This window comes from Loxodonta africana, chromosome 19 (genome assembly GCF_030014295.1).
Source record: "Loxodonta africana isolate mLoxAfr1 chromosome 19, mLoxAfr1.hap2, whole genome shotgun sequence".
Taxonomy (NCBI): Eukaryota; Metazoa; Chordata; class Mammalia; order Proboscidea; family Elephantidae; genus Loxodonta; species Loxodonta africana.
In genome coordinates, this window is record NC_087360.1 from 43,578,097 (window position 1) to 43,596,237 (window position 18,141).

General features: G+C 37.6%; 1 protein-coding gene across 8 annotated transcripts in view; it reads right to left on the reverse strand.

Annotated features, from left to right (window-relative positions):
- HMBOX1 (homeobox containing 1) overlaps positions 1-18,141 on the reverse strand; it is a 298,479-nt gene that overhangs the window by 87,457 nt on the left and 192,881 nt on the right. For all 8 annotated transcript variants that reach the window (XR_010318531.1, XM_064271916.1, XM_064271913.1 and 5 more), the window contains exon 5: positions 5,451-5,561. Coding sequence is in view for 7 of the 8 variants with exons in the window: in XM_064271916.1 (XP_064127986.1) it covers positions 5,451-5,561 (111 nt within the window). In the remaining variant the exon portion in view is untranslated. The remainder of the gene's footprint in view (positions 1-5,450; positions 5,562-18,141) is intronic.

Sequence of the window (18,141 nt, forward strand, 5' to 3'; positions counted from 1 at the left end):
AAGCGAGCAACAAAAGAGTCCATCACGCACCAGAAGAACACAAATAATAAAAATTAAAGCTGAACTAAATGAATTAGAGAACAGAAAAACAATTGAAAGAATTAACAAAGCCAAAAGCTGGTTCTTTGAAAAAATTAACAAAATCGATAAAACCACTGGCCAGAGTAACTGAAGAAATACAGGAAAGGAAACAAATAACCTGAATAAGAAATGAGATGGGCCATATTACAACAGACCCAACTGAAATTAAAAGAATCATATCAGATTATTACAAAAAATTGTACCCTAACAAATTTGCAAACCTAGAAGAAACGGATGAATTCCTAGAAAAACACTACCTACCTAAACTAACACAATCAGAAGTAGAACAACTAAATAGACCCATAACAAAAAGATATTGAAACGGTAATCAAAAAACTCCCAACAAAAAAAAGCCCTAGCCCGGACAGCTTTACTGCAGAGTTCTACCAAACTTTCAGAGAAGAGTTAACACCACTACTACTAAAGGTATTTCAAAGCATAGAATATGACAGAATACTACCTAACTCATTCTATGAAGCCACCATATCCTTGATACCAAAACCAGGTAAAGACATCACAAAAAAAGAAAATTACAGACCTATATCCCTCATGAACGTAGATGCAAAAATCCTCAACAAAATTCTAGCCAATAGAATTCAACAATATGTTGAAAAAATAATCCACCACGACCAAGTGGGATTTATACCAGGTATGCAAGGCTGGTTTAATATCAGAAGAACCATTAATGTAATCTACCATATAAATAAAACAAAAGACAAAAACCACATGACCTTATCAATTGATGTAGAAAAGGCATTTGACAAAGTCTAACACCCATTCATGATAAAAACTCTCAGCAATATAGGAATTGAAGGAAAATTCCTCAGCATAATAAAGGGCATCTATGCAAAGCCAACAGCCAACACCATCCTAAATGGAGAGAGCCTGAAAGCATTTCCCTTGAGAATGGGAACCAGACAAGGATGCCCTTTATCACCGCTCTTATTCAACACTGTGCTAGAGGTCCTAGCCAGAGCAATTAGGCTAGACAAAGAAATAAAGGGCATCCGGATTGGCAAGGAGGAAGTAAAATTATCTCTATTTGCAGATGACATGATCTTATACACAGAAAACCCTAAGGAATCCTCCAGAAAACTACTGAAACTAATAGAAGAGTTTGGTAGAGTCTCACGTTATAAGATAAACATACAAAAACCACTTGGATTCCTCTACATCAACAAAAAGAACACCGAAGAGGAAATCACCAAATCAATACCATTCACAGGAGCCCCAGGAAGATAAAATATTTAGGAATAAATCTTACCAAAGATGTAAAAGACCTATACAAAGAAAACTGCAAAGTACTACTACAAGAAACTAAAAACGACCTACTTAAGTGGAAAAACATACCTTGCTCATGGATAGGAAGACTTAACATAGTAAAAATGTCTATTCTACCAAAAGCCATCTATACATACAATGCACTTCCGATCCAAATTCCAATGACATTTTTTAATGTGATGGAGAAACAAATCACCAACTCCATGCGCAAGGGAAAGAAGCCTCGGATAAGTAAAGCATTACTGAAAAAGAAGAAGAAAGTGGGAGGCCTTACGCTACCTGATTTTAGAACCTATTATACAGCCACAGTAGTCAAGAACAGCGTGGTACTGGTACAACAACAGGCACATAGACCAATGAAACAGAACTGAGAACCCAGATATAAATCCATCCATATATGAGCAGCTTATATTTGACAAAGGCCCAGTGTCAGTTAATTGGGGAAAAGATAGTCTTTTTAACAAATGGTGCTGGCATAACTGGATATCCATTTGCAAAAAAATGAAACAAGACCCATACCTCAACACCATGCACAAAAACTAACTCCAAGTGGATCAAAGACCTAAACACAAAGAAAGACTAAACGATAAAGATTGTGGAAGAAAAAATAGGGACAACGTTAGGAGCCCTAATACAAGGCATAAACAGAATACAAAACATTAACAAAAATGACGAAGAGAAACCAGGTAACTGGGAGCTCCTAAAAATCAAACACCTAGGCTCATCTAAAGACTTCACCAAAGAGTAAAAAGACCACCTACAGACTGGGAAAGAATTTTCAGCTATGACATCTCTGACCAGCACCTGATCTCTAAAATCTATATGATTCTGTTAAAACTCAACCATAAAAAGACAAACAACCCAATCAAGAAGTGGGCAAAGGATATAAACTCGCACTTCACTAAAGAAGATATTCAGGCAGCTAACCGATACATGAGAAAATGCTCTCGATCATTAGCCATCAGAGAAATGCAAATTAAAACTACGATGAGATTCCATCTCACTCCAACAAGGCTGGCATTAATCCAAAAAACACAAAATAATAAAGGTTGGAGAGGCTGTGGAGAGACTGGAACTCTTAGACACTGCTGGTGGGAATGTAAAATGGTACAACCACTTTGGAAATCTATCTGGCGTTTTCTTAAAAACTTAGAAATAGAACTACCATACAACCCAGAAATCCCACTCCTCGGAATATACCCTAGAGAAATAAGAGCCTTCACACAAACAGATATATGCACACCTATGTTTACTGCAGCTCTGTTTACAACAGCAAAAAGCTGGAAGCAACCAAGGTGTCCATCAACAGATGAATGGTTAAATAAATTGTGGTATACTCACACAATGGACTACTACGCATCGATAAAGAACAGTGACGAATCTGTGAAACATTTCATAACATGGAGGAACCTGGAAGGCATTATGCTGAGTGAAATTAGTCAGAGGCAAAAGGACAAATATTGTATAAGACCACTATTATAAGATCTTGAGAAATAGAATAAACTGAGAAGAACACATACTTTGTGGTTACGAAGCGGGGAGGGAGGGAGGGTGGGAGAGGGTTATTTACTGATTATAGTTAGTAGATAAGAACTACTTTAGATGAAGGGAAGGACAATACTCAATACAGGGAAGGTCAACTCAACTGGACTGGACCAAATGCAAAGAAGTTTCCGGGATAAAATGAATGCTTCAAAGGTCAGCGGAGCAAGGGCGGGGGTTTGGGGACTATGGCTTCAGGGGACTTCTAAGTCAACTGGCAAAATAATTCTATTATGAAAACATTCTGCATCCCACTTTGAAGTGTGGAGTCTGGGGTCTTAAATGCTAACAAGTGGCCATCTAAGATACATCCATTGGTCTCAACCCACCTGGATCAAAGGAGAATGAAGAACACCAAGGTCACACGACAACTATGAGCCCAAGAGAGAGAAAGGGCCACATGAACCAGAGACCTACATCATCCTGAGAATAGAAGAACTAGATGGTGCCCGGCCACAACCGATGACTGCCCTGACAGGGAGCACAACAGAGAAACCCTGGGGAGCAGGTGAATAGTGGGATGCAGACCCCAAATTCTCATAAAAAGACCAGACTTAATGGTCTGACTGAGACTAGAGGAATCCCGGCGGTCATGGTCCCCAAACCTTCTGTTGGCCCAGGACAGGAACCATTCCCAAAGCCAACTCATCAGACATGGAAGGGACTGGACAGTGGGTAGGAGAGAGATGCTGATGAAGAGTGAGCTACTTGTATCTGGTAGACACTTGAGACTGTGTTGGCATCTCCTGTCTGGAGGGGAGATAGGAAGGTAGAGAGGGTTAGAAACTGGCAAAATTGTCACAAAAGGAGAGACTGGAAGGGCTGACTCATTAGGGGGAGAGTAAGTGGGAGCATGGAGTAAGTGTATATAAGCTTATATGTGACACACTGACTTGATTTGTAAACGTTCACTTAAAGCTCAATAAAAATTATTAAAAAAAAAAAAAAAAGAATAAATTCACTGACACCAAGAGGAAACAGATAAATCCAGAATGTGGAACACTCTGTAAGATGTCTGTTGATTGGATGCTTTGAAAAGTTTATGGTATGAAAAAAAAGTCTGGGTGGCTAATTACAGATTTAAGAGTCTAAAGAGACATAAAGACAAATTACAATTTGTCAACCTAAATAGCATCCAAGTTACAAAAAAAAAAAAAAAAAAGGGTACAAAAGATATTTCCGCAATAACTAGAGAAATGTGAATATGAGCTGGATAGTGGATAATATGGAAGTATTGTTAATTTTTAAATTTTCTTAGTTGTGATCATACGATTGTGATTATATAGGCGACTGCCCTTATTCTTAGGAGACAAATGCTGAAGGAAACAAGGGCCATGAGGTCTTTAATTTACTTTCAAATGGTACAACAAACCCCAAGCATGTATATCTGTATCTTACTTTTTTAATTTATTAATTTACTTTATAGAAATAAAACCAGTATTAGAAAACATTATTACAGAAACAGGTGTTCATTGTGTTGATCTTTCAACTTTTCTGTGTATCTGAAAATTTTCAAAATAAAAAGTGGCATGGGTATATAAAAAATACTCCCTGCAGAGAGGTTGATACACTAGTTTGTGGAGTTTTTCCTGCCCAAGACTTTCAGTCTGAGAATGTGATCTTTGAATAAAATCTTATTACAGGCAATAAAAAAAATACGTCTCTAGAACATTATTTCTCCTCAGAGCCAATGCTATTATTAGCTAAAAGTGTTCAATATACAATATTCCAACTTATAATTTAGTCTGTAAACAAAGGCTTTAATGCTGTGGTATTAAAGAAAAGAGTTCCACCATAAGTTTAAACTTTTTTTTTTATTCTGGTGCTGAAATACAAAGCTAAAACTTGAGGTTAGGCTCACTGCCACCAGTCTGTGGACTGCATATTTATAGATGTTTACTTTACTTCAGATTTTACTTTGTGTATCTCTTATTAAAAGTATCTCGCAATAGATCTTGCCTATTTCTGGTAACTTTAGCACAGGTTTTTGTGATCCTTTTTCCTTAAGATTTCATTCCACTTTCCGACCTACTCCTGTTCCTGAAAGTCATCGTGGCAGGTTCATTCTAATGTCCATTAAAAACATTCAACTGAATTAGAAAATCATTCGCAGAGATTAATGGATATGACACAGCATGAACTAAATAAAAATATTAAATTCATACTACTAATTAAAGCAAGAATTTCAAAAAAAGAATAGGGAATCTTAAATGTGAACCTAGGATTGTGGAAAAGATCAAGCACTGACAATCATGATCCTTCTTTCAAACTATAGTTATAAAAACCACCTAACGTAGAAGCAAAGAGGTGCCCTGGAGGAAGAGTGAAGATGACTAGATAATATCAGACACTAAGCTAAATATTATTACAATCCGGACTTAGGCTTTACTGTAAAGAGTGTTCTTTCGTGTAAAAGAACAGGAGAAAAGTGTAGGAAATGACCTTATAGAAGATAAGTGAGCACATGGTCTTAATAAAATAAATTAGTTATTATCTGTCTTGTTTTAGATACAATAAAAAATTTAAAAAAGGGAAACAGTATTTACCAGGGTTTGTCTTCTCAAGTTGATACCATCGATAAAATGCCCTCTTCTTCTGTTCACTCAGGTCTGATCCCTGCTGCAATAGCCAATGAGAGATCCGGCTCTGACTGATACCTATGAAGAAAGAGAAATAGCTTTTGGGAATTACTGAAATTACAGTGAAGTTAAAAGGGATTCTGTTGGTTCTAGGTTATTGGGTGCTTTATTCTCTGTGTTACTTGAAAGAAAGCTGCAACTTCAGTAAACTCCTTAATATTGGACTTCTTTGTAAAGGCTGACTGCATTGGCTATGATACACTCAGAAATAATCTAGTACAAGTTAAAGTATTTTATTAATCAAGACTTGACCGTGGTCTCTAAAATTAAACTCCAAACCAGGTCCAGGAATATGAGATAAATGAAAAGATTCCTAAGTACTAGTTATTTGTCAGAAGTTGATTATATCTGTGCTCCTTCAACCACTCCTTCCCACCTTTTAGAATATTAGCACTTTTATCAGAATTTGAGAAGAAAAAAAATCAAGTTAACAAGTTTTGCCCCTCACTGTTGATAATGATAAAAAGACTGAGGGGTTGAGACTGAAGAGGTCATTAAAAATACCATTTTCAATAGGTTTTTGGCTTATTTGTCAACCCATTTGGGCACTCAGACATGTTACCATTAGTACAGATAACTAAGATTTGACAGACTTTTAGAGTTATTCTGAAATATGACCACTTAAGAAATCTCAAGAGTTAAAGATATTCTTCCAACACATATACTTAAAACAAATGAATAGAATATAAAGCAGTAGCTTTCTGCGGCCACTAGGAAGCTCTTGACAGGAATTAACAAGAAATGTGGAGAACCTCCAACTCTGAAAGTAAAAGATCCTATTTTAAACTTACTAGTATGAGAATCACACGCTCATTCTGGTCATTATAGCTGTTCCAAAAGTGAATGATTTAACATTCAACTGAGAAAAACAAAGAATAACAGGAAAGACTGTCTTATAAGCCCACAAGGCACTTTGAAAAAGATCATTCAGCTATCATAGAGGGTTAATTATATCTAAACCCTCCCAAGGAATTACTTATGGTAACTGGATATTACTGAACACCACCTGTGCCAACACCTGTTTAAAGCTATAATACACAACAGGAAGAGTGGTTATCACGAAGTAATCACATCTCCTAACATAAGAAGACACAGGTCTGGTTATCACACCGAGCTCACTAAAAGCAAGCCCCTAATTTTCACACACCTTAAAAAACCTACGTTAAAAGAAAATTTGAATGAATGAGGAAGAAAACTGTTAAAAGTAAGGCTGGACTGTGAAGCAATATTCTCTGACTGGAATCATCTTTCACTTTGAAAGGGTAAAATTCAAACAGTTTTCTAAAACCTAAACAATTACATTCCCAACTAATTCACACAGCAGTTTTCCAATGGATAGGAAGACCTATGTGTTGCAGGTGCTGGCAGCTAGCACTGTGTGCTTATTCTAAGAGAATGCAAATTGTTCTGGAGAATTAAATTGGCTGTGCTTAGCACTGCTTTCACCAAAAGTTCAGTTTCAGATATTATAGGGTTTTTTATGTTACTTTTAAAAAAGAACGAAGAAAACTACCATAAAATCAAAATCAACTTTCATGTCAACAAAATAAAACTATTTTATATGACACTTTATATTGGTGCCATAATACTCAAAAACAGAAGGAATTAGAGGAAAATCTGTTTTTTTTAAAAAAAGAATATATTGGCTCTGTTAATTTGAACATTAAATTTTCCTTACACAGTCAGGTTAACACACAGAATAATCCACAGAGCCCATTAAATATTAGAGCTGTCCAGACTCTGGCTCTACTATAGAGGAGGAAAAAAGAAAAAGTTAAATGGTTACTGAAAGGAGACTGGTTAAATTATGATCTGTTCATATGATAAAATATTGGGCAGACTTCTAATATTAATATTAAAAAAAAAAAAGCCACTGATACCAAGTGTTGACAAGGACATGGAATATCTGCAACTCTCACACTACTGATGGGACACACAGTTTTCTGAGCCCTGGGACCACTTTTGAAAACTGCTGGGCAACAGTTTCTCAAGTATATAGGCAACAGAAATGTGTACATATTCAATAGAAATATGTTCAAAAGACATGCACAGCAATGCTCATACCAGCATAACTCACAATAGCCCCCAACTCCAAACAACTCAAACATCCATCAATACTAGAATGCATTAAGTTGTGATATTTATGCATTTTACTATAGAACACTATACCAAATGGAAAAAGAACGGACTACTATATGCTATCACATGGATAAACGTCACAAAAATGCTGATTGAAAGAAGCCAGAAACAAATGAGTACAGCTGTATGGCTCAATTTATATAAAGTTTAAAAAAAGGCATAGCTAATTTATACAGATGGAAATCAGAATAATTTACCTATGGTTTTGGGGAAGGAGGTTAATGACTGGAAGGTAGTATGAGAGATGCTTACAGGGTGACCAGCATTGTTCTTAATATCAATGTCAGTAGTGGGTATATGGGTGTGTTCACTTTGTAAAAATGTAGTAAGCTGCACACTTTTCTGCGTTCATGTTATATTCAATAAAAAGCTTCCAAAAAAAGTTCTAAAAATACTATACAGTTTTAAAAAATAAATGGACAAGTATTAATATGGAAAGATGCCCACGAAATAAAAAGTATATATTTATAACTATATATTTTTTACACACTATACATTGTTGTATGTAACAAAAGCTTATTTATATACAACCAAAAGATACACAAGGATTTATAGTGGCAGAGTCTTCCTACATCATATAGCACCTCTATATTGTTTTCTTAACCTTTCTACAAATATATATTGATTTATTTTATTTTTAGCTTCCCGCTAAATACTACATACTTTGTTCACTGTTTTATAAACAAATATGTCACTATAATAAACAACACAGAGGTGTAAAAAGAAGTTAATTTCTGCATTCCCTCTCCAATTTTACCTTCAGAGTTAAGCAATGATAACTAGTTGTTTGACAGTTTTCTCTATGTTCAATTATTAATTTCATAACACAAAGGGAGAGGAAGATGATAAAGAATATTCTCCTGTCTAGTCTTTTTGTATGAAGAGATAAGAAACTATCAGAGCTTCTTCCTTATGTATCTAATCTTAGTTTCCATACAACAAATGTAGAAAACAAAATAATGAAGCAGGTAGTTTTTCCAAAAGTTGTTATGTACTGTTGAGTCAGTTCCAACTCATAGCAACCCTACAGGACAGAGTAGAACTGCCCCACAGGGTTTCCAAGGAGCAGCTGGTGGATTCGAACTGCTGACCACTTGGTTAGCAGCCTGAGCTCTTAACCACTTCGTTACCAGGGCTCCAGAAGAGGAACTATAAAAAATATACATATTCAATGATTTTTCTTACTGAGCAGCTTGTTGAAAGGTAAGGTTCCTTTCACTCATCCTATATTCCCATCTTGGAGACAGACTCCTGGAGTTGACACATGCCTTTGAAGCTTCACTTAAAGAGCCTCTGCAGTTTTACCTTACTGTAACCTTTGGTACTTCTCCTTGGGAGAAAATTTCCTTAACTTTCCTCTTCCTATCTCCCGCTGCTGAAGAAAATCTCATTCTCCACAAGTGTTAGCTCCCCAAAAGCCTCTTTTCTACCTTTTACAGGGAAAAGAAACAAGCAATTTACGTACAACCTTCAAACACAGAAAGACTAAACCTATGATTAATAAGAAAGTAATCACGTTTTATTCAAAGAACGATAAAGCCTTTATGGCTGCTTCACTCCTGTTGTCTTCTGAGTCTCAATTAACATTTTGGCTCATTTCAGTTCCTCAAGTGCCATGTTCCCTTCCACTAGAGGGCTCTCCATCATAACCCACTCTTGTCAAAGTCCTGAACGCTACAAATTTAAATGTTTCATCTTCCTCCACATAACCTTACTGTGGAGTGAGACACTAATGATAAGTCAGATCATCTTCATGCTTGGAATGCTGGACGTAACTCCTTGTCTTAGTTATCTAGTGCTGCTGTAACACAAATATCACAAGTGGATGGCTTTAACAAAGACAAAATATTTTCTCACTGTCTAGGAGGCTACAAGTCCAAACTCAGGATGCTAGCTCCAGGGGAAGGCTTTCTCTTTGTTAGCTCTAGAGCAAGGTCCTTGTCATCAATCTTCCCTTGGTCTAGGAGTATGTCCACACAGGAACTTCAGGTTCAAAGGATACACTCTGCTCCCAGGGCTGCTTTTGGTGGTATAAGGTCTCCTCCCTGTCTCTCTGTTCAATTCTCACTTTTATATCTCAAAAGAGATTGACTTATAACAACCTAATCTTGTAGATTGAGTCCTGTCTCATTAACATGACTGTCAATAATCCTGCCTCATTAACATCATAGAGATAGGATTTACAACACAGAGAAAAATTCTATAAGATGACAAAATGGTAGACAATCATACGATACTGGGAATCATGGCCTAGACAAGTTGCCACACATTTTTGGGGAACACAATTCAATCCATAACATTCCACCTTTAGGCCCTCCAAAATTCATGCCCCTGTCACATGTAAAACATATTCACCCATCATATCATAGCAAAAGTCTTAAATTAACTCCAAGTCCAAAACTGAAAAATTCCTCTTCTCTGAAATCTAAAATACAAGTTATCTGCTTCCAAAGTAAATGGTGCAACAGGCACAAGGTAGACATTTTCATTACAAATGGGAGAAACTGGAGGGAAAGAAGTGATAACGGGCGCCAACCAAGTCAGCAGAACACATTACCTGAGTCCTCAAGGCTTGAAAATAATCCTCTGTTCTGTGAGACCGTTCCAAGAACCCTGCCCTCCAAATGGCTATGCTCTCCGGATTCTAGGTGGAGGCCTCTCGGCTCTAGGTTTCAGCTCTACCTTCCAGGTCCACTGCACTCCGCTCCCTTGCATTTGGGCAGCCCCATTCTCCTAGAAGATTTGTGTGGTGACTCCACTGTTTGAGACCACAGAGGTCCTACCCTTTGAGACCAAGGCTTCTCTGCTTCCTGTGTTTCTTGTCTCTTCAGCTTCTACTTCCAGGTTCCTTGGCCTCTTGGGTCCTCAAGCCTCACCTCCCATGTCTGCTGTGATGGGGCAAGAGTTCCAAAGCTCTATAGCCCTACCGATAATTGCCTGGAGGCAACCCACTCCTCCAGTAAACTTTAGCTGGGAGGCACTCAAATCTCTTGCTCTTGGGTAGCTAAGCCTCCTGCGCAAAGGAATTTAGCTCTTTCACTCTAAGGGTCAACTCCAGGGATGTCTTGAGCTAGTCTCCTGGTTCTGCTGCTGCTGCTTCTCACCATCTGTGCCATCTTCAGTGTAATACCTCTCCTCACTCCCTTCTGAGTCCTCACCAGAATTGTCTTGGAGGTCCATAATTCCATCAGCAGTCTCTTCAAGGCAATCTAGGCTTTCACTATTAGGCACTTTAAAACTCTTCCAGCCTCTATCCGTTCACAGTTTCAAACCAGCTTCCACATTTTAGGTCACTCTTCTAGCAGCAAATTCTTAGTTATCTAGTGCTGCAATGACAGAAAAACCACAAGTGGGTGGCTTTAACATAGAGAAATTTATTCTCTCACAGTCTAGAGAGCTAGAAGTCTGAATTTGGGGTGCCAGCTCCAGGGGAAAGCTTTCTCTCTTTGTTGGCTCTGGAGGAAGGTCCTTGTCATCAATCCTCCCTTGGTCTAGGAGCTTCTCTGCTCAGGAGCCTCAGATCCAAAGGACACATTCTGCTCCCGGCACTGCTTTATTGGTCGTATGAAGTCCCCATGTCTCTCCGCTCGCTTCTTTTTTATTTCAAAAGAGACTGACTGAACACACAACCTAATCTTGTAGATTGAGTCCTGCCTAATTAACATAACTACCTCTAATCCTGCCTCATTAACAGGGATATTATAATAACCGATCGTGATTGAGAAGGTTTTGTGTCCACATGGCTGGGCCATGATTCTCAGTGGTTTGGCAGTTATGTAGTTTGGCAGTCGTATAATGATATGATCACCTCCATGATGACATCTGATATAATGTGATCACCTCAATGATGCGATCTGCTGGGAGCAGCGAATCAGTTTAAAGGGAGTTTCCTTTGGGGTGTGGTCTGCACCCAAAATAGGTGGACTTTCTGGCAAGGCTTGTGGCCTTTTGCTCACTTTGGATCCTGTAGCTGATTTCTGTTTGTCTGACCTCTGGATCTTGGGACTTGAGCTAGCAGCTTCCCTGACATCTTGCCTGCCGATCTTAGGATGTCGTTCTTTGCAGCCTGTGAGCCTGAGTCCTGCTGTGTGATGTGCTGATCTTGGGTTTGCCAGCCTCTGTGGCTATGTGAACCAGGAGAAGACTCCAGCCTGACCATGGACTTGGGACATTCCAGCCTCTACAGCCACGTGAGACATTTCCTTAATATAAATCTCTCTATATACATATTTATACGCTTTACCTGTCTTGCTTTTCTAAAGAACCCAGCCTAAGACACTGATGAAAAAAAACAAGCCATCTAAGATACACAAAGTATAAAACTCCCCGTGACTTGGTAATTTTTAATTAGGTTATTTTATATTTGAAAGAATAAAACAGCCTTCTTCAACGAATTTTCTACTTGAAAACTGCTCTTATTTCTACAATCCACCTCTCATAGTACAACCAGAGTTACATTTAAAAAAAATTAAAACACATGCATTCTATAAACAGTCAAATAATTCACAAACGTGCAGCAAAAAAAAGTTCTTTCTCTCTTCTGGTCCTTTCTCTTATTTCCTAATCTAAAGGTTACTCGGTGGAAACCCTTCCAGACTTGTTCCTATGTATGTAATACACAAACATGTGCATATATATGTACACCCAGTTTTTTTTTTTTCTTTTTAGGAGACCTAGTGGCTCAGTGGTTAAGAGCTTGGCTGCTAAGCAAAAGGTGGGCAGTTTGAATCTACCAGCTGCTCCTTGATTTTTTGCTCTGGTGGTACAGTGGTTAAGCGCTTGGCTATTGATCAAAAGATCAGTAGTTCGAATCCACCAGACATTCCCAGGGAGCCCAATAGGGCAGTTCTGTCCTATAGAGTCTTGATGTCAATGGGTTTGGTTGGAGCCCTGGTGGTACAGTGGTTAAGAACTTGTCTGTTACGCAAAAGGTCTGCAGTTCAAATCTACCAGCCACTCCTTGGAAACCCTATGGCACCATTCTACTCTGTCCTATAGGGTTGCTATGAGTCAGAATCAGCTTGACAGCAATGGGTTTGGTTTATTGTTTTCTTAGTATTTTTAAAACACACACATACAAACACATTTGGGGTTTTTCTATACATAGCAAGTATTATGGGTTAAACTGTGTTCCCCCAAAATGTGTGTCAACTTGGCTAGGCCATGATGCCCAGTATTGTGTGATTGTCCACTATTTTGTCATCTCATGTGATTTTCCTATGTTATAAATCCTACCTCTATGATGTTAATGAGGCAGGATTAGAGGCAGTTACATTAATTAGGCAGAACTCAATCTACAAGATTAGATTGTGTGCTCAGTCAATCTCTTTTGAGATATAAAAGAGAGACACAAGCAGAGAAGACGGGGAACCTTGTATCACTAAGAAAGTAGTGCCAGGAGCAGAGTGTGTCCTTTGGACCTGGGGTCCCTGTGCACAGAAGCTCCTAGACCAGGGGAAGGTTGATGACAAGGACTTTCCTCCAGAGCCGACAGAGAGAGAAAGCCTTCCCTTAGAGTCAGCAACCTGAATTCGGACCTCTAGCCTCTAAGATCGTGAGAGAATAAATTTCTCTTTGTTAAAGCCATTCACTTGTTGTATTTCTGTTATAGTAGCACTAGATGACTAAGACAGTAAATAACTTACACCTTTCTCACATATTATCTTGGCATGTTCTCATGTGGAATATTATAAATCATCCTCATTCTGATGGCTACCTGGTATTCTACATCACAAACATATCATAATTAAATATTTATTGATTACTGGACATTTCAGTTGTTGCTAATGTTTTACTACTATAAATGATGCAATGAACACCTTACACATATCTTTGGCACATGAGATAAATATTTCTTCAAGGCAGATTCACCGGAATAGAATTTTTGACTCGTAGTATTTAGTATTTAAGTACCATTTAAACTACCAAAACTGCCTCCCAAAATTACTACCAAACTGGACCAAAAAGAAAGTTTTAGCCAATTTTATGTTCTAATAGTGATGAGAATTTTCCCTGTATTCTTACCATTAGTGAATATTAGAAAATTCTTTATTGAAATTCTGACCTTCTTTTTATAAACACAGTACATTCTCATTGTAGAAAAAAATGAAAACAATTCAGAGAAAAGAGAAAATGTTAAGAAAAAAGTTTTAAAAAACCATACACTGGAGCCAATGTGGTGCTATAGACAGAAGTACCATGCCATCCCCCCACAGCAAAGACCCAAAAAACTAAGTAAAACTGAGACAAATGTCAATCCTGGAACCCTAAGCATCAAATAAAGAGATAAGGAGCTCAACTGAAAGGAATAAGAAACTGATGCAGGATTGCATCAGCCAGATACCAACCTAGGTAATAAATTCTCAAGAACTAATGAAAACTAAAAGATTTACAACAGGAAACCAGAGAGGGTAATCTGTAAAGGACAACAATGTCAGAACAATGGAAGTGGGAATAAATGGTGTAGTTATAGAACTTTCAAATGGAAAGGAAGGCAAGGCAACACCAGGTAATGACAGACTGTTCAAACTTAAGAAGATAAGGACAAATTTCAAAGTGATCACAAAGAAAGTTAACAAACCTACTCATCAAAATAAAGAAGAAAAACAAAGTCTGAGTAAACATAAAATCTACAAAAGCAAATGAAAAAAAAAACAAAAAACCACAAACAAAAGGAATTCACCACAGGAGAGTAACAAAAACAAAGAAAATGTCAGAACAACCCAAAAAAAGCACTACAAAATGACAGCAGTAAACTCAAACCTATCAATGATTACAATGAACATAAATGGCCTAAATGCATCCATAAAGAGACAGAGACAGAATAAATTTAAAAAACAAACTCCACTGATACGCTGTCTACAAAAGACACACCTTAGAAAAAAAGACATGAATTTACTAAAAATCACAGGGTGGAAAGAAAATATGTCAAGCAAACAAGTACCAAAAAAGAGTGGGAGTGGCAATACTAATCTCAGATAAAACAGACTTTAAAACAAAATCCACCATAAAAGACAAAGAAGGGTATTATATAATGATTAAAGAGACAATCCATCATGAAGACATAACCGTAACAAATATCTACGCACCCAATGACAGGGCTCCAAAATATACAAAACAAGCTCTAACAGCACTGAAAAGGGAATCTGACAGTTCCACAATAACAGTAGGAGACTTCAACACGCCGCTCTCGGTAAATAACAGAACATCTAGAAAGAAATTCAGTGATATGATACTACACATAGAGAACCCAAAAGACTCCACGAGAACACTACCAGAACTAATAGAAAGATTCAGAAGAGTAGCAAGAGACAAGATAAACATACAAAAATCACTTGGATTCCTGTATACCAATAAACAGAACAACAAAAAGGAAATCAGGAAAACAATACCATTCATAATAGCCCCTAGAAAAACAAAATACTTAGGAATAAATCTGACCAAGGACATAAAAGACCTATACAAAGAAAACTACAAAACACTATTGCAAGAAACCAAAAGAGATCTATATAAATGGAAAAACATACCAAGCTCATGGATAGGTAGACTCAATATTGTGAAAATGACAATTCTACACAAAGCAATCTACAAATACAACGCAATCCTGATCTAAATACCAACAGCATTCTTTGAAGAGATGGGAAAACTAATTATTAACTTTATACAGAAAGGGAAGAGATCCCAGATAAACAAAGCACTACTGAAGAAAAAGAATAAAGTACGAGGACTCACACTACCTGACCTCAGAACCTTCTGTACAGCTACGGTAGTCAAAAGAGCCTGGTACTGGTACAATGACAGATACAATGCCCAATGGAACAAAGTTGCGAACCCAGGTGTAAATCCATCCAACTACGGTCACCTGATCTTCGACAAGGGCCCAAAGTCCATCAAATGGAGAAAAGATAGTCTTTTTAACAAATGGCGCTGGCAAAACTGGATGTCCATCTGCAAAAAAAAAAAATGAAACAGGATCCATACGTCATGCCATATGCAAAACTAACTCAAAATGGATCAAAGATCTATACGTAAAACCCAAAAGTATAAAAATCACAGAAGTAAAAATAGGATCAATGCTAGAGGCCCTAATACAGAACACCATATATAGGATACAAATCATAATTAACAACACACAAACTCCAGAAGATAAGCTAGGTAACTGGAATCTTCTAAAACTTAAAACACTTATGCTCATCAGAAGAATTCACTAGAAGACTAAAAAGAGAACCTACAGACTGAGAAAAAAATTTTGACTATTACAAATCAGACAAACATCTAATCTCTAAAATTTACAGAAAAATCCAACATCTCTACAACAAAAAGACAAATAATCCAATTAAAAAATGGCCAAAGGAAATGAAGACACTTCACCAAAGAAGACATTAGAGTGGATGACACATGAGGAAATACTCAAGATCACTCCAGCCATCAGCGAAATGCAAATCAAAATCACAAGGAGATTATCATCTCACCCTGGCATTACTGGCATGAAACAAAAACATGGAAAATAACAAATGTTGGAGAGGCTGTGGGGAGACTAAAACTCTTACACACTGCTGGTGGGAATGCAAAATGGTACAACCATTTTGGAAAATTATATGGTGCTTCCTTAGAAAGCTAGAAATAGAAGTACCATGTGATCCAGCAATCCCACTCCTAGGAATATATCCTAGAGAAATAAGAACTGTCCCATGAATAGACATATGCATACCCATGGTCACTGCAGCACTGCTCACAATAGCATAAAGATGGGGGACACAACCTATATGCCCATCAACAGATGAATGGATAAACAAACAGCAGTACATACACACAATGAAGTACTATGCAACAATAAAGAACAATGATGAATCTTCGAAGCATCTCACAACATGAATCAGTCTGGAGGGCATTATACTGAGTAAAATAAGTCAATCACAAAAGGGCAAACATTGTATGAGACCACTACTATAAGAACTCATGAAAGGTTTATACACAGAAAGAAACAATCTTTGATGGTTACAAGGGAGGGAGGGCTGGGGATGGAAAAACACTAAATAGCCTATAGATAAGTACTAACCTTGGTGAAGGGTAAGACAGTATACAATACTGGGGAAACCAGCACAACCTTGTACACGGCAAGGTCATGGAAGCTTCACAGACACATCAGAAGTCCCTGAGGGATCAAATCACTGGGCTGAGGGCTGTGGGGACCATGGTCTCGGGGAACATCTAGCTCAACTGGTATAATATAGCTTATAAAGAAAATGTTCTACATCCTACTTTGGTGAGTAGCATCTGATGTCTTAAAAGCTTGTAAGCAGCCATCTAAGATACTCCACTGGTCTCATCTCGTTGGGAGCAAGGGAGAATGAAGAAAACCAAGACACAAAAGATTAGTCCAAAGGACTAATGGCTTACAACTACCACAGCCTCCACCAGACTGAATCCAGCACAACTAGATGGCGCTCAGCTACCACCACTGACTGCTCAGACAGGGATCACAACAGAGGGTCCTGGGTAACACAGGAGAAATACGTAGAACAAAATTCTAACTCATAAAAAAAAGACCAGACTTACTGGCCAGGCCGAGGTCTGAAGAAACCCCCAGTGTATGGTTCCTGGACATTCTTGTAGCTCAGTAATGAAGTCACTCCTGAGGTTCACCCTTCAGCCAAAGGTTAAGACAGACCCATAAAGCAAAACTAGACTAAAGGGACACACCAGCCCTGGAGCAAGGACTAGAATGCAGGTGGAGACAGGAAAGCTGGTAATAGCGAACCCAAGGTCGAGAAGGGTGAGTGCTGACATGTCATGGGGTCGTAACCAGTGTCATAGAACGGTATGTGTACTGTTTAATGAGACGCTAGTTTGTTCTGTAAACCTTCATCTAAAGTACAATAATAATAAAAAAAAAAACCCAAATTCTTAAAAACCAAACCCAATGCCATCGAGTTGATTCCAATTCATAGTGACCAAATTCTTAGCACTGAGAAATAAGAACATTCATTTCAAGATTACCTCAAGAATACACACAGAATAGGCAGAAATGATTAATGGGGTCACAGTATAAACAGAATTTTTAAAACTATAATAAATTACTATATAATTAATAAATATATAAAATTATAATAAAATAATAAATTTAGTTTGATTTGACTATAAAAAAAAGAAAAAAATGTATGATTTCATTTTTTATGAAATAATTTAGAGTAGACAAATCTATCAAGACAAAAGAAGATTAGTGTTTACCGGGGGCTGGGAGAGAGTAGAAGGGAAAATTTAAAAATAAAAAATTGAGACGTCTTGAGAATTAAATCCAAATTTAGTTTGAGGTACACAATATTCCACTTATAGGGTAAGGATAACAACAACAACAACAAAATTTAAGCTAGGATGAAGATGAAAGACTGACCAAAACTTAAATAAATTCCTTTATTAGGGAAATAAGGTTCCCGAAAGAGCCCTCTAAAGCAAAGAA